Source organism: Tenrec ecaudatus, chromosome 3 (genome assembly GCF_050624435.1).
Source record: "Tenrec ecaudatus isolate mTenEca1 chromosome 3, mTenEca1.hap1, whole genome shotgun sequence".
NCBI classification, from domain to species: domain Eukaryota; kingdom Metazoa; phylum Chordata; class Mammalia; order Afrosoricida; family Tenrecidae; genus Tenrec; species Tenrec ecaudatus.
In genome coordinates, this window is record NC_134532.1 from 206,183,761 (window position 1) to 206,206,452 (window position 22,692).

At 43.3% G+C, this 22,692-nt stretch overlaps 1 protein-coding gene across 11 annotated transcripts in view; it reads left to right on the top strand.

The window, feature by feature from the left end:
* Positions 1 to 13,524: 13,524 nt before the first annotated feature.
* The window catches only part of LCORL (ligand dependent nuclear receptor corepressor like), a 201,201-nt gene continuing 192,033 nt past the window's right edge, over positions 13,525 to 22,692 (top strand). For 9 of the 11 annotated variants that reach the window (XM_075544492.1, XM_075544493.1, XM_075544486.1 and 6 more), the window contains exon 1: positions 13,525 to 13,861. In XM_075544492.1, coding sequence (XP_075400607.1) covers positions 13,705 to 13,861 — 157 coding nt within the window. In that variant the 5' untranslated portion in view covers positions 13,525 to 13,704. Of the gene's footprint in view, positions 13,862 to 14,615; positions 14,815 to 22,692 lie in introns of those variants that run through there. The other 2 variants (XM_075544488.1, XM_075544489.1) reach the window with 2 other exon arrangements.

Below are 22,692 nucleotides of genomic sequence, written 5' to 3' on the forward strand. Positions count from 1 at the left end.
CCACGGGATACGGATAGAGGTGCGGTGTCTCGGTTCCTAAGAACATAGGAAATATGTGTTTTCTGATGGTTTAGGCAACCCCTGTGAAAGGGTCATTCGACCCCCCAAAGGGGTCGCGACCCACAGGTTGAGAACCACTGTTCTAGACCTTATTGGTCCTCGATATTCTTCCACTAACTGATAGAGCAGATTTAAATAAATAAAATGGCAAAACTAAACCTTCCATTTTATAATTGCAATGCTGCCACTGCTTTGTAGATTTATATTCCCTTAACTTCAATTGTTGCATTACCAAATTAATTATTTTATATTTAAAAATCTTTCAGTAATTGAACCAAGACTATTAAATCTTTTGGCCTCCTTTCGTGAATGGCATCCATGGTGCTGGTCCAATTTTTTTTTCATCTTTGTCAAAGAACTTAAACAAACAAGCTATTTTTAATAAGATGTACTTCTTATTTTGTGGTTGTTAGGTGCCATCCAACCAGTTCAAACTCATAGACACCCTATGTACAACAAATGAAAACACCGCCCTGCACCATTTTCACAATTGTCATGTTTGAGCCACTTGTTGCAGCCACTGGGCCAGCCCATCTCATTGAGGACTTCCTCTTCATTGAGCTTCTACTTCACCAAGCACCATGCCCTTCTCCAGGAGCTGGTCTCTCCTGATCACATGACCAAAGTTTGTGAGAAGTCTCATCATCTTTGATCCTAAGAAGGAGATGTCTGACTGTACCTATGGCAAGAAAAAAAATTATTTCTTATTCTGCAGTCCATAGTACACTTCAATAATCTTCATCAACACCATAATTAAATGAGTTAATTCTTTGGGCTTCCAACTTCATTGTCCAGCTTTCACACGTCTATGAAGGACACTCACACACTCCCTGTGAGACATTCCTGTTGAGAAGATACATGGAGCTAATATACAGGGTGTATTTTCATTGTTGCAAATTGGACATAATTAAAGCATAAATGCCATGGCTTAGGTCAGGCTCATACCCTAGTCCTCCAAAACTCAACACCCAAACTCACTACCATCAAGGGGATGCTTGCTGACCCTTAGTGACCCTACAGAACCATAGAGAACTGCCACTGTGCATTTCTGAGCCTGTAACTCTTTACAGGAGTAGAAAGGTCACTGTTGGTTTTGAACTGCTGGCTTTGTAGTTAGCAGCCCAACGTGTAACTACTGTGGTTGGCACCAAGACTCCTAGTTTATAAAACCTGTACTAGTTAGACTAGCTAACAATAATTGCCTTCAAATCTTTTACAAAAGAAAAGTATTCTGCAAAACGTTATTTGAAAATCAGGGTTTAAATTGAAGCGAATGGACCTTGTCTTCCAAAGGGTTAGAGACCGTGGTCACCTTTGTGGCTGGGATTTTCCATGTATTTCAGATGAGTCTTCTTTCGTTTAAAGTGAGATGACTGATAAAAACTTGTTATTTTAGTGTCTTGGCAATATTAAATATTTTCCACTTAAGCTCTTTAAAACAGCTGTACTATGAAATCCAAGTAAGTTATCTGGCATGGCAGTATTTTTTAGTAAAATAAACAATTTTAAATCAATCTTCCATGTATTCTATAGATGGAAATTCAATATTCTCACTGAGTAACTTCAGTTAATAGGAGAATGAACACAGGGACGATAAGGTAGATTTCCATATATGGCTCTGAAATTGTCTGAGCTATCTGAGAGGAGGAAAAAAAAGAAAGAAAAATAAATATTAAACTGCCAAATCCTTCCAAGTGTTCCTCTAAAAAAATAAGCAAAACTGTTTCATTTCATTCAATCATTCATTTATTTATTCATTCAAACATTTATTGTGTTCTTGCTTTATACAAGATACTATTGGAAACAAGTATATCATTTCATTATTCTCTAGACAGGGCTTATTTTTTTTTTCTTATACTGTATATGATCTTTAACAGAAGCCAGAAATCTACCTGGAAAAACAAAGAAGGATTATTCCTCTCTAGGAAATAAAATAATCTCGGGACATCTCTGGCATTAATCATGGCCCCTCATGCCTGGAGTAGACTGTATGATTGGCTCTCACTTCATTCTCTCCCTGCAGCCTTTGCCAAGACTGTACAAGAAAGACTTTCTGTGAAGTCTATGTTGAATGTCCTGTTGGAGAGGAAGAGAAATGAGATGACACAGTAGCTCTCTGTGGAAAGGGAAAGTTCAAGATATCCACAAGTATCCATACAGACAATATAAAGATTCTACTGTTAGGGTTGTTGTTAGGTGGCCTCTAGTCAGCTCCAACCCATAGCAACCTTATGCACAACAGAATGAAGCACGGCCCAGTCCTTCGCCATCCTCACAATTGTTCCTACGTGTGAGCAGCAGTCAAGAGATCAAAAGACATGTTGCATTAGGTAAATATATTGCACGTAACCTCTTTAGAGTATTGAAAAGCCAGGATCTTACTTGGAGAACTACAGTGCACCTGACCCAAGCCATGGTATTCTCCATTGAATCATATGTCTGTGAATGCTGGACATCAATTACGGAAGACCATAGAAGAATCGATGTACTTGAATTGTGGTGCTGGAGAATGGCATTCGAAGTACCATGGGCTGCTTAAAGGACAAATAAACTTGTCTTGGAAGAGGAACAGCCAGAGTGATCTTTAGAGCTAAGGATGGTGAGTATTCATCTCACATACTCTGGACATTTTGTCAAGAGAGACCAGTCCCTGGAAAAGGGCATTATGCTTGGCAAAGTAGAGAGGCGGCAAAAAAGAGGGAGATTCCCCATTGAGATGGATTGACACAGTGGCTTCATCAGTGCGCTCAGGCATAGAAACAATTGTAAGGATGGTGCAGGACCAGGCAGTGTCACATTTTGTTGTGATAGGATCGCTATGAGTGGGAACCAACTCTGTGGCACCTGACAATAGCAATATAATAAAAGAAATCGGTGGAAAATCATGTTAATTGCAAAGATGTTTAATTTAGAATTTGATAGGACTGGTGTGGAACTGCTTATTGCTCTCCAAGAAGGAAATTTGAAAGATCAAGATTAATAGATTTTTAACATAAAAGAAATACTGAAGAAAGAAACAATAAAGGAGAAGATGGATTATTCCCAAAATACTTTACAGTGAAAGGATTAGCTGAAATCTTTTCTTTGTTTTTTTTTTTTTTTTGGTTGTTGTTGAAATCTTTTCTTAACTAAAGATTTCAGTTGCTAATGTGTCTTTTGCTTTAAAACATGCGCCCCAAGACTGATCACTTTACTTTGCAAAGGTCCCTAAGCAGATCTGAGAAGCAATGAAATGTTATCACAAAATATAGCAAGAAAAAGAGAAAAGAACCATCCAGAGAAGTTGCCTTAGTTTCTGACGAGAGATGCCATCCTTATTCTCAGGGTTAATCCCAGTGATCTGGAACATTCCACAAAACAGACAAACTGTCTGCGTCCTCCAGCCCTTCTTCCTCGTTCAAGGACGTGTGTGTGACTTGTGTGTTTTAGTGCATGCATGCACAGGGGCGTCAGGGGGTCTGTGGGAAGCGTCCATTCGCTTTTCCTTCCATTTTCCCATGAACTTTTTGAAGCACCCGGGCATTAAGCTATATCTATAAATGCATATGCAATGCTTCTAACATCCAAGGACAAACACATAAGGGAATTTTAAGGGTACCAGCAGACAATCATTCACATTTAACCCCCCAAAAGGAAGAAGAATGAAAGCCTCTCCCTATTGTGTTTCACTGTGCCGCCGTGGCCCTGACTGGTAAACATGCCTACTCACGAGCTAATGGCATAGTCTAATTGGTCAATCCTGTGTAACGTGGTGCTGAGCTGAAGTCAGAAGATGGAATTAATTCCATAGGAGGTATGTAAATTGAGAATAGGAAAGAGGGTAGTCTTAATGGACAAATTGAGATACATTTTCCAAAAAGGAAGATAAACAAATGCTGTCCAACAGATATTACAGACATGCAGCCTGATCACAAAATCAGATTCTGTGTTTTATCTCTGAATACCAAGACCCAGTGGTTAAGTGTTCAACTGCTAACCCAAAAGAGAACAGGCCCACCTACCAGACGCCCGGCAGGTGAAAGGTGCAACAGCGTGCTTCCATAAAAGATGGCAACCTTGGAAACTCAATGCAGCTGCCCTGCTCTGTCCTATCAGGTCTGTGAGCTCCGATCAACTCCATGTCAACAGTGTCTAACACTTGACAAACATGGAGTGCCCAAGATGTTTGCTGAAGTTTTAAGTGTGAGGTATTACTCACCAAAAGAGACATGTTATGATAAGGCATGGTTCAGGATTAAATTGCCCCACCCGCTCCCAAAGAAAGCTGTGTTGTAAATCTTGACCTCTGTACTTCAGGTGATAATCCCATTTGGGAATGGGTTTTCTCTCTTAGGTGAATGAGCAGGTAATTAGTGTAGGATGGGGCTTAAGTCAGTCTCTTTTGGGAAGTAAAAGGACAGATGAAGTGAGCAAGCACAGAGGGGAAGGCAGGGGCCACGTGCTCCCCAGGGGACAGAAGCTGAAAAGAGACCAAGAACTTCCTTCAGCGTGAACCAAGCGAAAGAAGACCCTCCCTTCGATCTGCAGCCTGACACGTCCTTTCAGCCTCTTAAACTGTGAGAAAGGAAAAGAAGTCCCTTACCGTGGTATTCCTGTTACAGCATGATGTAACAAAGACAGGTGTTCATCTTAAATATTTACATTTTCAAAGTAAATCATCCAGTGTATACAAATGCAAAAGTTGTCGAACCTGTTTTTGTGAAAATGAGCAGCATGGTATAGTCACGTATAAATTGCAATCATACCAAACTTTCAAAATAAACATTTGTCACATTCGATATATGTATATCCATTTTAATAGAGGATATCATGATACATCCAAACCTGAGCAGCTGTCATTTGGGAGGAATTTTCTGTTGTTATGAATCTGTCTCAAGGAGGGTTTTAAATGGAAATGTCGCCTGGGCAGCGACTTTTGCATAATCTTCAGGATGCCAAAAGAAACCCCGGGATCAAAGAATTCATAACAGAAAAGCGGCTGCTTTTTAAACTGACAGAAAAGCACACGTGAAGATGGATTCTCTCGTGCGAGTGCCCTCAAGGCTGGCTTCTTCTAGAAAGAAAGGTGGATCACCACGCGTCCTATCACTGCAAGTGAGATTCCCCCAACAGCAGGATGGGACTGTTTCATGAGCTGTGTCCAGGTTACTTGCTTCCTCTGCTGCTTGCTGTCCCCAGTAAGCCTATCTGGGCAGTTCTTGCACATGCTAACAGTTAAATTCTCGCCTCACTCCATTCAGCCCAGTAGTACCCTCATTGTCATCAAGATGGGATCATCTGTTTCCTATTACTTTTGTTTGTTGAATTAAAGCACCAGCGTGATTTGCCATTGCACATCAGCTCTTACGTTTGGAAAGTCGAAAATAATGCACCCTTTCCTATTGCTTCTTTTTTCAAAACTGAGAGACTGTGGATAAATTATCCTTTGTTCTCCTTGTGTGGTTAAAGGAAGAAAGATGGTTGGAATAGTAAAGAGAGGGGAAAATTTTTAAGAGCGGAAAATTGATTGGGGGTGGGGAGAGACTATGGAGACTATCCTTATTATTGTGTTCCTTTGAGTCTTTGGGATTTATGGTAACCCAAAGGACAAGCAAGAATTCCCCACAGGGTTTCAGAAGTGAGGGAGTCAACGCTGACCAGAGGATTTCCAAAGGACCTCAAGAAAACAAAGGAAAATATTGTAGTGGCGTGTGCAAAGACCTGGAGTTAGACCTGATCAAGCACGAGGGCTTTCTCCATGAACCGATTCTTGCTGCTAACGTGTCCAAAGTACACGAGATAAAGACTTGCAGTCCTTGCTTCAAAGAAAGCCGTTGGCTATCCTTCTTCCCAGGCATATTTGTTAGTTCTTCTGGAAGTCCCCCACCATGATTCAAAGGTATGGATTCTGCTTTGGTCTTCTGTATTCGTTGTTCTGCGTTCACGTGCATTTGAGTCCACTGAAATTACCACCGCACACTTTAGACCTCAAGACAAGAGGCATCTTTGCTGTTTAACACTTTTAAAATGTTGTTTGGGGTTTGGGCTTTGCCCAGTGGAATAGGTCGTTTGATTTCTCGACTATTGATTGTATGGGTGTGGCTTGTGGATCCAAATAAACTGAAATCTTTGACAACTTCAATCTGTTCTCCACTCATCATACCGTTGTTGATTGGCCCAGTTGTGGCTATATTTGTTTCCTTTATATTGAAATACAATCCATACTGAAGGATGTAGTCTTCTCAGTCTCTCTTCAAAATCTTCTTCACTTGCAGCAAGCAGAGTTGTGTTATCTACAGTTTACAGACAGAGCAAATCTTCCTCTAACCCTGATTCTTCTTCATATAGTCCAGCTTTTAAAAGTATTTGCTTATCATACATATTTTATAAATGTGATGAAAAGATACAATCCTTATGCACATCTTTTCTGACTTTGAAACATTCAGTATCCCTGTGTTCCGTTTAAACACCTGCCTCTTGGTCTATGTACAGGCTTCTTTATGGGTATGTTTCAGGAAGAGCCTTGAGCTTTTCTGACCCATGAACTTGAGCCAGACTGGATTTATCCTCTTCTACAATGGTGTGAATCATTTTTCTTGATATAAATCTCTCTTTTTATAACAAATATATCACCTATAGAGAATCCAACCTAGCACACTATCCCATCACGTTAGAATAGACATAGAAGTATCTTTTAACTATGATATGACACCATTTCTGTTTATTTATTTTATTTGGCATAGTAAACCATATGTTTATCTGACTTTAAAATGGTAATATCAGTCACTTTAGTTCACTAAGGCCTAGGGTATTCATTTGAATGCATTCCATTCCATTCCGATATTTCTAGATGTGTACTTAGTACAGAAATGCCAGAGAAAGCCATCCACCATGGGTGACCCTGCTGGCATTGGAAAACCTGATGGCCGACCTTCCAACATCAGAGCAAGGTACAAGGCATCGAAGGAGGAAAAACTGACAAAAAGGTCATGTTTTGGAGGCCATATGGCATGCCTTAAGTCAGTCACTTTTGAGATATAAAAAGAAGCAAAAATGGGGGGGGGGACTGTTAATGACATGGAGATCAATAAGGAACAGAGGAATAAAATCTGAAAAATGAAGAATTTCCCTAGAGAAGGTAGAGTGCCCCCTGAGAGCTGGTGCCCTAAATTCAAACTTTTAACTTCCTGAACTGCGTGAGACTATACACTTCTGTTCTTATCAAGGCGCCCACTTGCATTGTTTCTGTGACAACAACACAAGGAAACTAAGAGAATGTGTAGAAGTGCTCAACAAATGGTAGCCATTATTAGAACCGAAAGAATAGACATTGGGAGGCAGGAAAAAGTGATTTGAGTACAGCCGTTTATACACTCTGACCAAATCATTTATTTTAATCCTATCGGGGCCTTAATTTCCCTATCTGCAGATTAGGAGATTGGCCTAGGTGATATATAGCCCCTCTAAGTGCTATGGATGATGTTTTTCATTTGACTTTGATACTGACCGTGCAATTGGATTAAATTGGATCAAATTACCTTCACTGAGTATATAATACATTGAAAATTTATTAAAAGGCCGAAAATGAAAGTGAAAATAATGCATTAGGCTGAGGGAGTGATTTCAAGTGGATACAATAAGAGTAATGATAGATCAGGTCCTATGATTATCTGCTTGATGCAGGAGAAAATAAGTGGTAAATGGTATTAAATTCATATGTTGTGCTAAAAATATATGACTTTGTAAAGAAAAAACCTTTAAAACATGCTTACTTTAATTTACTTACTAGTTATTCTTTGAGTTTAAAAGTTGAGTCTTCCCAATATAACTAATAGTGTGTCCAACTACCCGGCCTTCATTAAGTATATGGTAACCGATATAATTACATTTTTCTCAATGTTCAATGGGTGGTTAAATAAAGAATATAAAGAACAAAATTCTGAGATGTCACTCTGATACAGGTACCAGAATTGGAAGATCTTTCCATGCCCCTTGTTAGGCATTCTAGGGATAGTCTACCATCCTATATGGGGCTTAAGAGGCTGGCTGTAAAATGGAAGAAACAGAAGCCAAACCCACTGCCACAGTTGATTCAGACTCACAGTTAACTGACATGTAGGATTTTGGGTTTTTTAAATCTTTATGGAAGCAGTCGGCCTCATCTTTCTCCACAGAGCAGCCAGTGAGTTTGAATCACCAACCTTGGGTTAACAATCATTTGTTTACCCTACCGTGTTACTAAGGCTTCTTAGGTAGACACTCTTAAATCACTAAACTCACTGCCATCGAATTATTGCCAACCTGTAGAGACCCTATAGGACAGGGCAGAACTGCCGCTGTGGGTTTCCAAGATTATACCTGTTTATTGGAATAGAAAGCCCCGCCTTTCTCCCACAGAGTGGCTGGTGGTTTTGAACTGCTAACGAGGATTGCAGCCCAGTATACAATTACTACCCAATTAAGGCTCCTGGTAGGTGGACACTACAGCCTAAGAAATGAAGTGCATCAGTATTAAGGGGTGATGCTGGTGCTGTCCAATCAGCTTTGGACTGCTAACCACAGGGTCTGTTGTGTTGCCCTGTGGGAGAAAGAGGAGACTATTTGTGTCCATGAAGACTTATAGTCTCAGAAACCCTGTCAATGGTCACGATGAGTCCGAATTGACTGGATGGCAGTAGGGTTGGTTTCTTTTGTTATTAGTCCCTTTGGGAAAAGTTACTGTTTCCCCTACAAAATGTACAAAAAATGATGATGGTATTGGGAAATACATCCGGAAGACAAAATTATGAGTCTATTTTAGAAATCTTGAACTAATTATCGACCATATTGAAAGACGCGTGCATCAGCATGCCTATATTTGATATTAGGGTCTCCTTGGAGCCCAGACTCGCACAAGAAAAAAGGAAGCAGGGTTCCTGCTCATAAGACTGAAGGAAACTAAGGTGTCTGCATAGAATTTTGTATAACATGATTATGTGGTTGATTAGAAATTATCTTGGAGAGGCTAAGTCCCCTGGCAAAAGAATTAGTCACTGTAATCAAAATTCTTTTTGATTTTTACATCTCTGATCAGTGGAGTACATTACAGTTCACAAAAAAAAGGAATATGATAAAGGGTAATTTTTTAAAAGCAACCAAAGTATTTACTAAAAAAAAAAGGTTTCTCTGCATTATGAAGCATTTTATAATTAATTAAGGCATGTTGTGGTTATCCCTTATGATGATAAGTACCTAGTGATACACATTTTTATTTTATTAAATTATAAAATATATGTAATTTAGGTTTTACATATTTATATATCATATCATAATATGAATATAAAGACTTTACAAATCATAATATAAATAGGTCTTTTTCAATCTCAATATATTGGATTGCTTCTTTTGTTACTAAATGAAGGGATAACTCTCTTGCTGGGTGGCTTGGGAGTCATCCAGTCAGTTATGGTTTATAGTAATCCTGTGTACAACAGAATGAAACACTGCCCAGTCCTGCTCCATCCTCACAACTGTTATGTTGAAGCCACTGTGCCACTCCATCTCATTGTCTGGCTTCTTTTCGATGTATTTTTACTTTCCTGACTATTTCTAGTCCTTTTTCAGGGACTGTTCTCTCCTGATAACATGCTCAAGTAACAAGCAGACAGTACATGAGAAGAGGTCTCATCATCCTCAATTTTAAGGAGCATGCTAGTATGCTTTTTAAAGACAGAGATCTGCTTGTTTTTCTGGCAGTTCATGACACTTTCAATATTCTTTACCAATAGCATACTTAAAATGCATTGGTATTTCTTCAGTCGTCCTTACTCAATATTCAACTTTCTCACACAGATGAGGTGAGTAAAAATATCATGGCTTTGTTCAGGTGCACCTTAGTCCTCAAAGTGACATTCTTGTTCTTCAACCCTTTGCAGAGGAAGGTGCTGGGCAGCAAATTTGCCCAATAAGATATAGCCTCTAATTTATTGACTGCTGATTCTATGAGCATTGATTGATGACACAAGCAAAATGAGATTGACTAGATTGGTCTTTTTTTCATATATCAAGACATTGTCTATGTGTCCAGTTGTGAGCATTTTGCTTTTCTTTACATTCATTTGCAATCCATAGTGAAGGCTGCAATCTTGTGTTTTTAATCAGTATTTTGGGTTAGCAGCTCAAACACACACACAAACATACCTTTAATCATAACCTTATATAATATTTTATTGTCTACTGCTGGAAGTCTCTTAAGAAGAAAGACACAATAGCTGCAGTAATACCTCAAACATACCAATGATCCTGAAGATGTATTCATTCTATCTTACATAAAGTTGACATAAGTCAGAATGAGCTCAAAGGCAACTAACAATGGGTGTGGAAATATGTTTCAAATGGCTCTACTTTATTTGTATTTTTATATCAAATTCTCCTTAAATGGGCCCAAGATTGGAAAGCAAAAGCAAAGGCAGCAATATCTAAATGACTAATGTCCCCAGCTATCGATACTTGTACTGTATGAGGGATCTCTCTAGATGTTCTTACCAGTTGAAAGTGGATAGTAGTTACCTAGGCTGTATACTCATGGTGACTTGATTATAGTAATGACCCCCAATTGGATCACACGTTCTTGTCTCCATGTTATCTGTTAGTGTCCTCTGGATCTTTTGACTTGGCCATGTGGTTTGCTGTGGCCAATAGGACAGTAGCAAACACAGTAAAAGCTGAGACTTAAAGAACACTTGCATGGCCTTCTTTTGTTTGACAAATTGTCACTATGTAAATAATGCCTTCTTTTGTTTGACAAATTGACACTATGTAAATAAACCCTAACTAGCATTTGAATGACAAGAGACACATGGCTGAGCCATTCCTGTTACACCAGCAACAGGAGTCAAACTCAGGACACCAGAGACAAGGACCCTTTTCTGGAATGCTCATCTGTCTACTGCCATGGGAACTTCTTTGTTCTTCCAAATAAAATTGAGTTTCAAAGTTAATTTTACTCATGGATTTCATCATTTTGGACTTTGATCTTTTGCTTCTCGCAAAAATTCTAGAGCTGTGATAGCCACTACTTTGCTTCATCAGTGTCTCTGCCTGTCCTTCCTTAGGGATTATGGAAGTAACCTTGCACTCCCCCATCTGTGGTAGATGCAAAAAGTGGGAGCAATGGTTTCCTTCTCTTGATCCACGTCCTTTGCAATGTGACTTGCAGCTCCTCCAGTAAGAGGAAGACTTCCCTGCATTGCCTTTGCCGCCCAAACAGGACCTTGAAAAGTGTGCGTCCTAGGGCATACTCTGGCTTACTCTCCTTCCGTTCTTGAAACACTGGGACTGCCATCCTGTCAGCAAGCCTGGGCTGGCCTCTGGAGGATGAGGGACATGTGGCCCAACTGCTCTGTGTCCAAGTAAACCCTTCGGAACAGAGCTTCCTCACTGACAGGCGGCTGGCCACAAACAGCGGAGTGAACCCAGTCAAAGCCAGCAGAACTGTCCAATTGTGCTGAGCACAAATTACAATCCCACAGAATCATGAGCTAAATCAATTCCTGGGGTGTTTAAGCCACTGACTTTGGGGGTGGTTTAAAATATCTCAAAAGTTATCTGACTTAACATGACCTTAAGTCATATGGCTTCCTTCATCCAGTGAAGTATGTCACTTTTGGCAGAAGCCTACAAGAGGTAGAATGTGATTCAGCATCTTCTTTGTCCTGTCATGGTGAGAGGAAGAGCTGCCCAGCAGGGCCAGCTGCTTCAGAAGCACGGGTCCTACATGGACATGGAGTGGTTCTCCCAGACTGATCCTTGGAGGACACAGAGGATAAATAAAAAGATGCTTCAAACCATGAAGATTTTTAAGTTCTCGTCCCTGCAGCGGAACCTAACACATTCTGACTAGTATACTGATTGGTACACAAGAGTGAAATATGTGCTTGTGCCTTTGGGGTTCCTGGTGGGTGCTAAGGTGGTATCAGAGGCTGGAGAGCTGACAATGCATGCTATATGTACAAAATAGCTGGTAAAACTGTTGAGTTATCCATTCATCCCCTTGCTGCGTAGGACTGGTTACCATAGCTGTCTGTCCGTGTTCCAGCACTATGTATCAGCCATGTGTGTGCTCCCATAAGGGAGGAAGATAAATACCTTGTCTTTTCAGGTCTCTATGACTACAGAAGGAGCCCTCGTGGTGCTGCTAACCACGAGGTAGGTGGTTTAAACCTACCAGTTGCTCCATGGGAGAAAGGTGAGGCTGTCTGTTCTTGTGAAGACTGCCCAAATCACCAGAGTCCTTGCTGAGAATGATATAGAGCAAACTCCCACTCTCCTCTACTTTGTATGCATAAATACTAAGTAAGAAGGAATTTATAACATTTTGTTGACTCAAGCTGCTGAGATTTGGGATGTTTTTTCTTCTACACCATAACCTAGCCCATCTGAAGTAATATAACATATTATTTTTAAAGTAATGAAGAAAATGATAAATATCGATCATCTTGGTAATTAGAACATCAGTGCTACTTACTGATAATTGCTAGACGGCCTTCCTTCACAACAAGTGATTTCACTTGCTTCTCTAATTATAACCATTTCAAAAAGGGGGGTGATTTTGTGATGCCCCACTTCATTGCTTTATCTTGAAAGTTGTGAGACTACATCTTCTCTCTAGACAAAAACAACCAGGGGGATCACAGATAAGCCAAAGGCTTGTGTAAATCCTGAGCCAGGCAGGCACTGCACTAGGGTCGGGCAGGTGCAAGTTATCAAGAGAGCGACGTCTCAGCGCTTCACATTTTGCGAAATACAAAAAGTTTCCCTTTAGGAGTTTTCACCTAGCTACACCCAAGTTCCCGCATGAATATTTCCTGCAGGAAAAGTCCTGCATTTCCCCCAATCCTTGCTAGTTGGCCTTCTCTGATAGCTGTGGGAACTCTAGGTCAGAACTTTGGGTTCACACGTTTCCTTTCAGAGTGACGGGGCCATCGTGTTTTCGAAAAGTCTCCATCACTTAAAATACAGAATTTGAACGGATAAGGAATGCGCAATTCTTGAGGCTGCCAGTGTGCTTTCCTGTCAGAGCCTCGGAAAAGTGAGGCGGCTCAACTGGAGCCACACTAGCAGCTCACAGTCCCGGGACAGGGACACCCAAGATCCGTGCGAGCCCGTCCCTCCTGGACTACGAGGCCCGGCATGCATCGCGCCGTGGCAGCGAGCCCCGCTACGGGACTCCGGGGAAAGGCAGGCCGGGAAATGAAGTCCCGGGCGTTCGTCGTCCCGTTGCGGAGAGGCGTTCCCAGTCGTGGCGCGCTCCATTAGCGCGCCGGTGGCTGTTGGTGATTTGGCCCTCTCGCTCCCGCTCAGGGTTTTCGCGGGCGGCGGGAGCGGTATGGCTGGAGTAAACTCCGGGGGGGGTGGGGGGGGCGGAGGGCGGGGGAGAGGGGAGTGGATGGGGAGGCGGGGTCAGCGGAAGCGGCAGGTTGCTTCCTCTTTCTACGGCTCCCTCCCCGCCTCTCCCGGAGGGAGCGGTGGGAGGGGGAGGAAAGGGCAGAGGGAAGGTAGTGACACGTGTCAATCAACCCCCTCCGGGGGGCGCGCGCTCCGGGGCTCGCGCTGAGGGCTCGCGCCCCTGCCTCGTGCCTGCGCCGCCGCTCGTATGTAAATGAGGGCGCGTGACGCGGGACGCAGATGGACAAGGGAAGAGAGAGAATGGCCGCTGCCGCCGCCGCTGCTGCCGCCGCCGCCGCCGCCTCCGCTCAGTGCCGGAGCCCTCGGTGCGCGGCGGAGAGGAGAGGATTCCGGCGGGAACTCGACTCCTGGCGCCACCGCCTCATGCACTGTGTAGGTAAGCGAGACGGCCCGGGCCGGGCGCGGCGGCGGCGGCGCTGCCCGAGGAGTTTGGGCTGAGGGGCTGAGTTGGCTCCCCGGTTTGGGTCAGTTCGATGGGGAGCGCGGTGGGAGCGGCGCGGCCGGGAGGGCGGCCCGGCGCTGCCTGTCTTTTGTCTGGGCTGCCCGCCCGGCCGGCAGCGCTCCGCCGCCCCCTCGGCGCCCGGGCTGCCCGGGGACTGTTAGTCGGGACCCGCCCGCCGCGCCCGCCCGCGCTCTCCCCGAAACTCCTGGGCGCTCCGGGCCGCCCGCCGCCCGCTGTCAGAAGGAGGAAGCGGCTAGGCGGCTCGGGGCGCGGGAGGGACGAAGGCGGGTTGCCGCTCTGCACCCCTCTGGACGCACACACACCCCCTGTGGCAGCTGGGGTGCCGGGCCGGGGGTGCGTACAAGGTCCGGGGGGCCCGGCGACACCCCTCCGGGCGTTCTAGGGGTCAGGGCCGCGGGTGGACACTCGGCTGGCGAGGGCCGACGGGGGAGTCGCTGGGGGGCGGGGGCGCCCCGCTCTGCCCTCTCTCGCGCAGCGGCGGCGGCGCGGTGTGTACCCCTTTAAGAAGGAGCCGCTCGAGCGCAGACGGTTGGGATTTGAAGTTTTTCCTCCCTCTTTGGAAGTCTGGACTGAATGGGAGGGGGCGTCGCCATGGCAACGCCCCCTCCCTCCTGGTGAGGACGCCCGGACGACTCCCAGGTCCTCCCTGCCTGTCATGTGATGGACTCTTGGTGCGCGCACACCCCCCGCACCCTCTCGACAAGGGTGCCCTGGCGCCTTGCAGTCCATCGCCCCGACTTGGCGGCCCTGACTCGGGGCGGTGAAAACTTGGGGGCGCGCGGGGCTGCGGGGACTCCCCCACCTGGCCATCGGTCGCTGTTTGCTGGAGTGAGGCTCAGGCTTGGAGCTGTTCCCCATCCGGGCAGGTTGGCTCTGTGGGTGCGGAGGGGCTGGTACCGGTGACGCGGGGCTGTGTGTCTGGGGTGGGGGCAGAGTTGGGGAAGAGGCCGGAAGGTCAGCTCTGGGTGGGGAGGGAATGCTTGTGGCCGCCTCTGGCTCAACTTGCACCTGAACCTGGGCGTTTGGTATTGGGGTTGTCCCCTTAGTGCCCTGGGACGGCATTCACTTTATCTACCCCCACTCTGTGCCACCTGGCGTCTGTCCCCACCCTTCTCAGGGGTGTTCAGGCAGCGCCCCGCGGTCTTCCTGATTTTCCCTAGGGAAGGGAGATGGTAGTAGGGCGCACGGGTACAACTTTAGAGCAGAAATGGGCGTAGCGGACTCCATAGGGGACCGGTCCCTTCGGGCTGGCGGGCTGCCAGTGGAGGGCATTTCGGTGAGGTTGAGCAATAGGCTGGCGTTCACCTTAGGAAGTGTATTTTGATCTCTCGTTAAGAAAACGTTGGGAAATTGCTTCAATGCTCAAACGTGATTCTTTCAAGTAGAAATCTTTTAAAACCTTCAAAAATGTAAAGACGTGCTGTGTTAGCAGTGCCTCTTGAATGCACCACGGGCTCGTTTGTTTCACAGTTGCTCACATAACGACCTTCCCCGGGAAATCTGTGAAAAAGCTTGAATCCATTCCCTTAGAACCCTCGGGTGGAGGGCAGCCTTGTCACCCTGGCTCCTGAAACTCGTAGTTGGAATGATTTGAGGATGCCCGTGGTCAGTTTCCACATTTTGGAATACTGCGATTTTTCCCCCTCCCTTCATCTTTTTTGCTCACTTAGATACGCCAAGTATCATATATATACACACACACATATATACATATGCATGTATATATATTTTGGGGAAGTGAAAAAAATTACTTGAGTTTGTGGGAAAAAAGAGGTATCTTTCTGCTTTCTCTGCTCGAGTACTCAGTCCAGTTGGAAGACACTGCACATTTAGTTAGGACTGTATTTCTAGTAGGGAGCCCTGGTGGTGTATCGGTTTTGCCTTAGGGCTGTGATCCACCTAGTTGGCAGTTCGAAACCACCAGCAGCTCTGAGGGAGAAAGACTGGACTTTCTACTCTGGTAAACTCACAGAAAGTCGCTGAATCAGCATCGACTTGATGGCAGTGAGCTTTAGAGTGAGTATGTCTAATGAGCAGTCTCCACATTACATTTCTGATGAAATAACGAAACAGTTCTGTTGTTAGGGCATTGTATATGTGAGGACATCCCCACCCTACTCTAAAATTTTATTTGCCACCCACTGTCAGTCTTTGTCCAGGGGTCTCATATTTGTTCCCTCGGCTAACTGATTCCAGGAGCATTTGGTGGTGCGATTGACATAAAATATACGTTGTCTAATTATTTTTAATCATATTTTTTAATTTGTGCACTTATATCCACTGCTTTATTTTGTACTATACTTACCAAAAAGAAGCCACTGTTCTTTCACCTTTCAGGCATGCCTGTGTGCATTTATTTCTGAATTGAATATTGCTTATTTCTTCGCAGCATTCTTATATTCTCCCTTTTGTGCCTCTGTAAAGAAAATTATCTGGAAGTCTCATATTTATACAAAATAATGGAGTTTAGGCTGCATTTCAGGGGTGGACAGCAAATTAATAATGGACCAGTACTGAAGTGTTGAATTTCCATCTTAAACTTTACTTGCTAATGTAGTTGGACTCATTTTTGCAAGGCAGGTATATATAATATTCTAGCTTTTTATGGGGGGGGGAAGTTTATTTTAGTTGTCATAGCTATTTGTAGTTAGCGGAAAAGCTAAGATTTTTAGCTCATGGTCTGGAAAGAGATGCTTTGTGGAACTCAGCTCTTAACTGCTAGCTTTGTGGCTCCTCTGATTTATTCTTTGTTATTTTTTATAATTTTAATTGAAGGGTGTTCCTATAAACTCCATGCCCCAATTGCTAGCTTTATTTGCAATGTGGTGCTTTTATAAGTTAATTATTTCTACATCATCATTCTATATTGCATAATTCTGACTGTGTTCAGCTAACAAGTGTCTGAGTGCTTATTGGCCATAGTAAGTTGTATCCTACTGCTCAGTGTTTTATATGGAGTGAATATCAGTAAAGTCCCGGATCTTAAGGAATACATAATACAATTAGTACCGATAAGTCATTAAGTTCAAAACATTAAAGTGTAGAATAAAAGATATGCCTGTTAATCCAAAGTACATTGCTTCTATTTTGTTCATTAATAATGTTTTCCTTCGGGTCCTGCCGCGGTCGCCAAAAAAAACCAAAAAAACAAAAAAATAAATAAATAAAATAAAAATAATGTTTTCCGTTAGTATATCTTAAAAGAAGTAGGCTAACTTTTTCTCCTTGAGTTTCATTTTCACATAATTATGAATTTACACAGAAAGCTGGAATAATACTAGGAACTCACAGATATCCTTATCCACATCACATCTATCATTTTTTGCATTTTGCCCCATTTGTTTTATAACTTTTGCTTTATACCCAGCTAGAGGTTATTTGATTCTGTACCGTTTGAGAATAATATGGAAACCCCATCCTCTCTCTGTTTCTAAGTTCTTCAGGGTATGTTCCCTAAGGAAAGGGGCATGGTCTTGCATCACCACAATGCAACTATTAAAGCCATGGTATGTAATATTGATCTGGTACAAATATCTAATCCACAGTCTGTATTTGCATTATTGTCCCAGTAATGAATGCTCCATAGCTCCACATCACTCGGGAGAGCCAGGGTTGTCAGTCTTATATCTCTTTCAGTCTTTCCTGATTTTCATTGATTTCTTGACCTTGACCGTTTTGGAAAGTACAGTCCAGTTATTTCGCAGAATCTCTCTCAATCAGAGTTTGTCTGTTGCTATCTCATGGGGACCTGGTGGTATGGTGGTTTACCCATTGAACTGCTATCTACAGGTCAGCGGTTCAAACCCTCCTTTGGAGAAAGATGTGGCTGTCCACTCCTGTAAAGGTTTAACCCTTGGAAACCCTATATGCAGTTGATATGGGTCAGAATGCACCCTTCTCCAGTGATGTATTGGCATTGAACAGCCCAGGTATCGTGGTGGGTTTAACACTGGCCTCCTAACCCCAAGGTAAATGACTCAAATCCTCCAGCCTCTTCTCAGGAATCCCTCGGTCACTATGAGTTGGAATTGACCCAGTGTCTTTGGGATTTTGGTCTGTTTACTTTCCCTTGATGAGACTGGTCATGTGGTTTTGGCTAGCAGGACACTGGAGAGATCTTCTGCCCTCGGTACATCCAGTGCTGGTGACGTTACTTTGGAAAGCTTAAGGTGGTACCCGACATGCTCTCCTCTGACATGTAGCTATTTGTCACTCATTAAACCTTCACCACTGATGAGTCTTAGATGTCATTGTTTTCCTCGATAATTATTAGTTGTCGTTTTATCCCACAGAAAGCGGTCTTGTCTCCATTATTTGCTTATTTGTTCAGTTTATGTGTATGAACTCCAGGATCTTTATGGCTAACTCTGTGTCATCCTGTTGATCACTCTGGACCAGAAGTAGCCAAGCGGAGCCCCATCCAGCTGCTTCTCCTGTGGTTTTTCACCTGCTGCCCTTTCCCCCATGACGGTGTTTGAGCACTTCCTGAACTTCTCTCAAATCAGGATGCTGCTGTAGTATCGACCTGCACGCTAACTGTGCTCGCCTGACATCGGCTACTTCTCCAAAGAGCTCTCTTTCTTTCCGTGAAGTAGAAATTCTGAAACACAAATCTGAACACTGGGTTCCAGGAATATTTTTTGGTCTTATTTTTCAGATCCAAGTGGTAATTCGTGTCATTGTGATTTGCCTTTAAGGCTGTGGTGGCAAAACAGAATGGTGCAGATTGAGTTAGAATTATATTCTATAAACCCCAGTTCTTTCGTATTTCTCCATTGTTGTCTAGGAGAAATCTAAGGGGAGCCAATTATGTCATTTAAATTTTCTAGTAACCTCATTAAAACACATTTTATCTCACTATGAAAAATACCATTATTTCAAAATTAGCAATAAAAATAATGAAATCGTTTTCAAAATACAACATGCATTTTGCATTTAGAAAACCCAAACCCACTGCCATTGAGTCGATTCTGACTCTTAGTGACCCTATAGGACAGTGTATAATGGCTAACCTCTCGGTTTTCCTTGGCTATAAATAATGAGGGAGCAGAAAGCCCCATCTTTCTCCCAGGGAACTGCAGGTGAGTTTAAACTGTTGACCTGGTGGTTAGCTGTTTATCTGGTGACCCACGAAGCCAGTTCTGACGTGCCACATTTCAGGTGTGTAGAAGCTACTTGAGCCACGTGGCTACCAAAAGGGACAGTGCCGGCAGCACTCTGCTGCCATGGCTCCTGTCAACTCATGACAACTACAGACAGTCCCACTTGATGACAGTACATTGATAATAACTCAGTCTAGACTTTGACTTCTCTTTCTCCAAATCCTTTATTTGAGTAGGATTGTACAGCCATTAAGAATGGAGGCTCTCAGAACCAACCGAGCCCACACGGAAGCAGCACACCAACATAGGTGACCATGAAGGACAGAGGAGACCAGGTCTCCAACAACAAAGGTGGGGTGGTGGTGAGAATCACATCACCGTGAAAGAGGGGGAGTGCATGATGGGGACCCAATGCCCACCTGTAGACAGCTGGACACCCCTTCCAGAGGGGTAGTGAGGAGGAGATGGGCCACTCAGGGTTCAGTGTAGCAATAATGAAACTCAAAACCTTCCTCTAGTTCCTGAACGCTTCCTCCCCTCCCAATCATCATGACCCCAATTCTACCTTGCCTTGCGGACCTGGTTATACCAGAGGATGTACAGCGGTGCAGTGGGGATCTGGAGGCACAGGGAATCTAGGACAGACGAACCCCTCAACACCAGCGGTGGGAGTGGCGACACCAGGAGGGAAGGGCATGTAGAAAGGAAGAACCGATCTCGGAGATCTATGTGTAACCTCCTCTCTGGGAGATGGGCAATGGGGAGGCGGGTGAGGGGAGACGCCGGGGAGTGTAAGATAAGATATAATAATTATTTATAAACTATCAAGGGACCAGGGGTGGGATCGGGGAGGGAGGGGGATGGGGGGAAAAAAAGGGAAACCGAGCTGATTCCAGGAACCCAAGTGGAAGGTGAATTATGAGAGTGACGAGTGCAACGAGTGTATAAGGGTGCTTTGCTCAATTGATGTATGTACAGATTGTGATAAGAGCCTTATGAGCCCAAGTAAAAAGATTAAAAAATAATAATAATAAAATATATATATATATATATTTCAAAAACAAAAAAAAAGAATGGAGACTCTGAAGCTGCATTACTTGTATTTGAATCCTGGTCAATTTTTAAACATTTTTTACTTCTCTGTTTCTCAGCTTCTTTACCTGTAAAATGGAGATCATGGGGTGATTTGAGAATTAATTGTTAGTAGAGATAAAGCAATCAGAAAAGTAGCAGCCATGTCGTAAGCATTCACTAAATATCAACTGTTAACGCTTCTTAGATGCACAGGTTATCAGCAGATTTGAGCTTTATGCTTTTGCCAATAGATTTTTCTTCCTTCTGATGGAAAGGCTGATAAGAATAAAAAGAGTCTTAGAGTATTTAATAATCTGCATTCTGGGATTTTTCCAGACCTACAAGAGTCCGTGTTAGGATCTAGAGCTGCACTTAGTCTAACCTGCCTTTTGACATGCGAAGACACTTGATGCCTTTGTGCCTTCTGAACAGTCTTGGTGTTAGAATAACTAGATGCACCAGATTCATAATCGTTTAATTCTGAAAGCTGTCCTATGGATCAGGAGCCCTGGGGGCATTATAATGAGTTATGAGTTGGGCCGCTCACCGCAAAGTCAGCAGTTTGAAAACACGAGCTGCTCCAGGGCAGAAAGATGAGGTTTGCTACTCTGTAAAGAGTTGGTCTCGGCAACCCACAGGGGCAGTTCTGTTTTACTGGGTTCTACAGAGTCACTGTGAATTGGGATCGATTTGACCACAGCGAGTTTGGTTTGGGTTTTGGGCCAGTCGATCATCTTGAAGCTATGCTCCGCTGCACGCTTCCTGTTCGCCGCATCACTGTTCCAGAGCCATTGTGGAATGGACTCTCCACCAAATGACCAGCAGCCTTAGCGGCAGAGGACGTTCCTAACTCTTGTTTCTAATTCCTATATTGTTAGCACCTCACGAAGGCAAAGCCCAGAGAAAGAAAGTTCTGTATCGTCTGCTGGACACTTCTTTCTGGCTACTTCATGCTTCTTGCTTTTTCACCTTATTTCTAATTCCACTTGTCACCTTTGCCCTGCAACTCTCAGTAGGTGTACTTAGAAGTCTGGACTGTTACATGAACTACACAGACACTTGGGCTGTGTGATAAACATAGTGCTCGTTTAAGATATAGACAAGTTAGGGCACTGTGTAATACAATGTGTCAGGCTAGTGAAATCTGGGTTGATGAGTCTTTAGCAGTCAAGACTTGTATCCATGTTTCTCAGTAAAGCAGGTATATTGGTGAATTTTGCATGCACATTTTGAATACTGTGTACTTTTTACATTTATACGTGGATAATTTTATACTTGGAAAAGTACAATTCTGCTATCCTTGGTACATCACATGGTGTGAGTTTTGTACGTTTGCAGATGTGAACCATGGGCTACACAGGCTGATCAGAACCTAACACAGCCTTGTTAGTGCGGATGCCATCTCTGGGTGCCCAAGCTACTTTCTGTGGCTAGCTGTATGTGTGCCCACCTCCCTGATTGGCTGGCTGTGCATCCGTGTGAGTGTCCCCTATATCCCTCCGACTTATCTGACTGCCAGTTTTGGCCTTCGATTGTTGTACCATAGCACAATTCTGGAGGTGCAGCAAAGCAAGGTTGACCTGGGTTATGTAACTTTTGCTTCCTCATTGGTAAATCCAGTCTTTCACTTATAAAACCATCACAGCCCTCTCTTCTGTGTGTGGAGTGGAGTTTGTTTGTGTAAAGGAGATGTCTTCCTTTGGGCGCAGCTGATTGCATCAGTGTGTAACGGATGGTAGGTAGAGCACCAGGGTCATAAATTCACAAACCTTCATCAGAGCACATGCCTAAGAAATGCTTTCAAAAGTGCTTCTTCAAAACAGCCTAGAGCAGAGGATGTAAATAGACCCAGATCAGCACACTGCTGCCACGCACAAAAAGAAAACTGAATTGAGGTAATAAAAGAATGCCACCTTTGTAGTTAAAGAGTGGCACATTATTTTTTTTAATTTTAACTTTTATTTATTTGATCATTTTATTGGGGGCTCATACAACTCGTTTTCTGGTTTTTTTAAAAATAGTTTTATTGGGGGCTTTTACAGCTCTCATTACATTCCATATATCAATTGTATCAAGCATATTTGTATATATGTTACCATCATCATTTTCTAAACATTTACTTTCTATTTGAACCATTGAGACTGCAACTCTTTTTTTAAATCATTTTATTGGGGACTCGTACAAACTCACAATCCATACATACATCCATTGTGTCGATCACATTTGTACATTTGTTGCCATCATTATTCTCAAAACATTTGCTTTCTGTTTGGTATCAGCTCATTTTTCTCCTCCCTCCCTGCCCCATCTCCCTCATGAACCCTTGATAATTTATAAATTATTATTATTTTTCATGTCTTACACAGACCACATTATTTTTTATGAAATTTAAATAGAAATTTTATGTTTGAAATTTCTGAATTTGCCACGAGGCAAGTTTTAGAGCACAAAATGGATAGTCTGTTACCTCTTTTTCTTAATATAGTTTTCCCTTAATTGGCAACAGCCCTTTCCTACTAAGAGATTGCAAATCCTCAGCCTTATAGTTGTTTCTCCCCACTCTTTGTC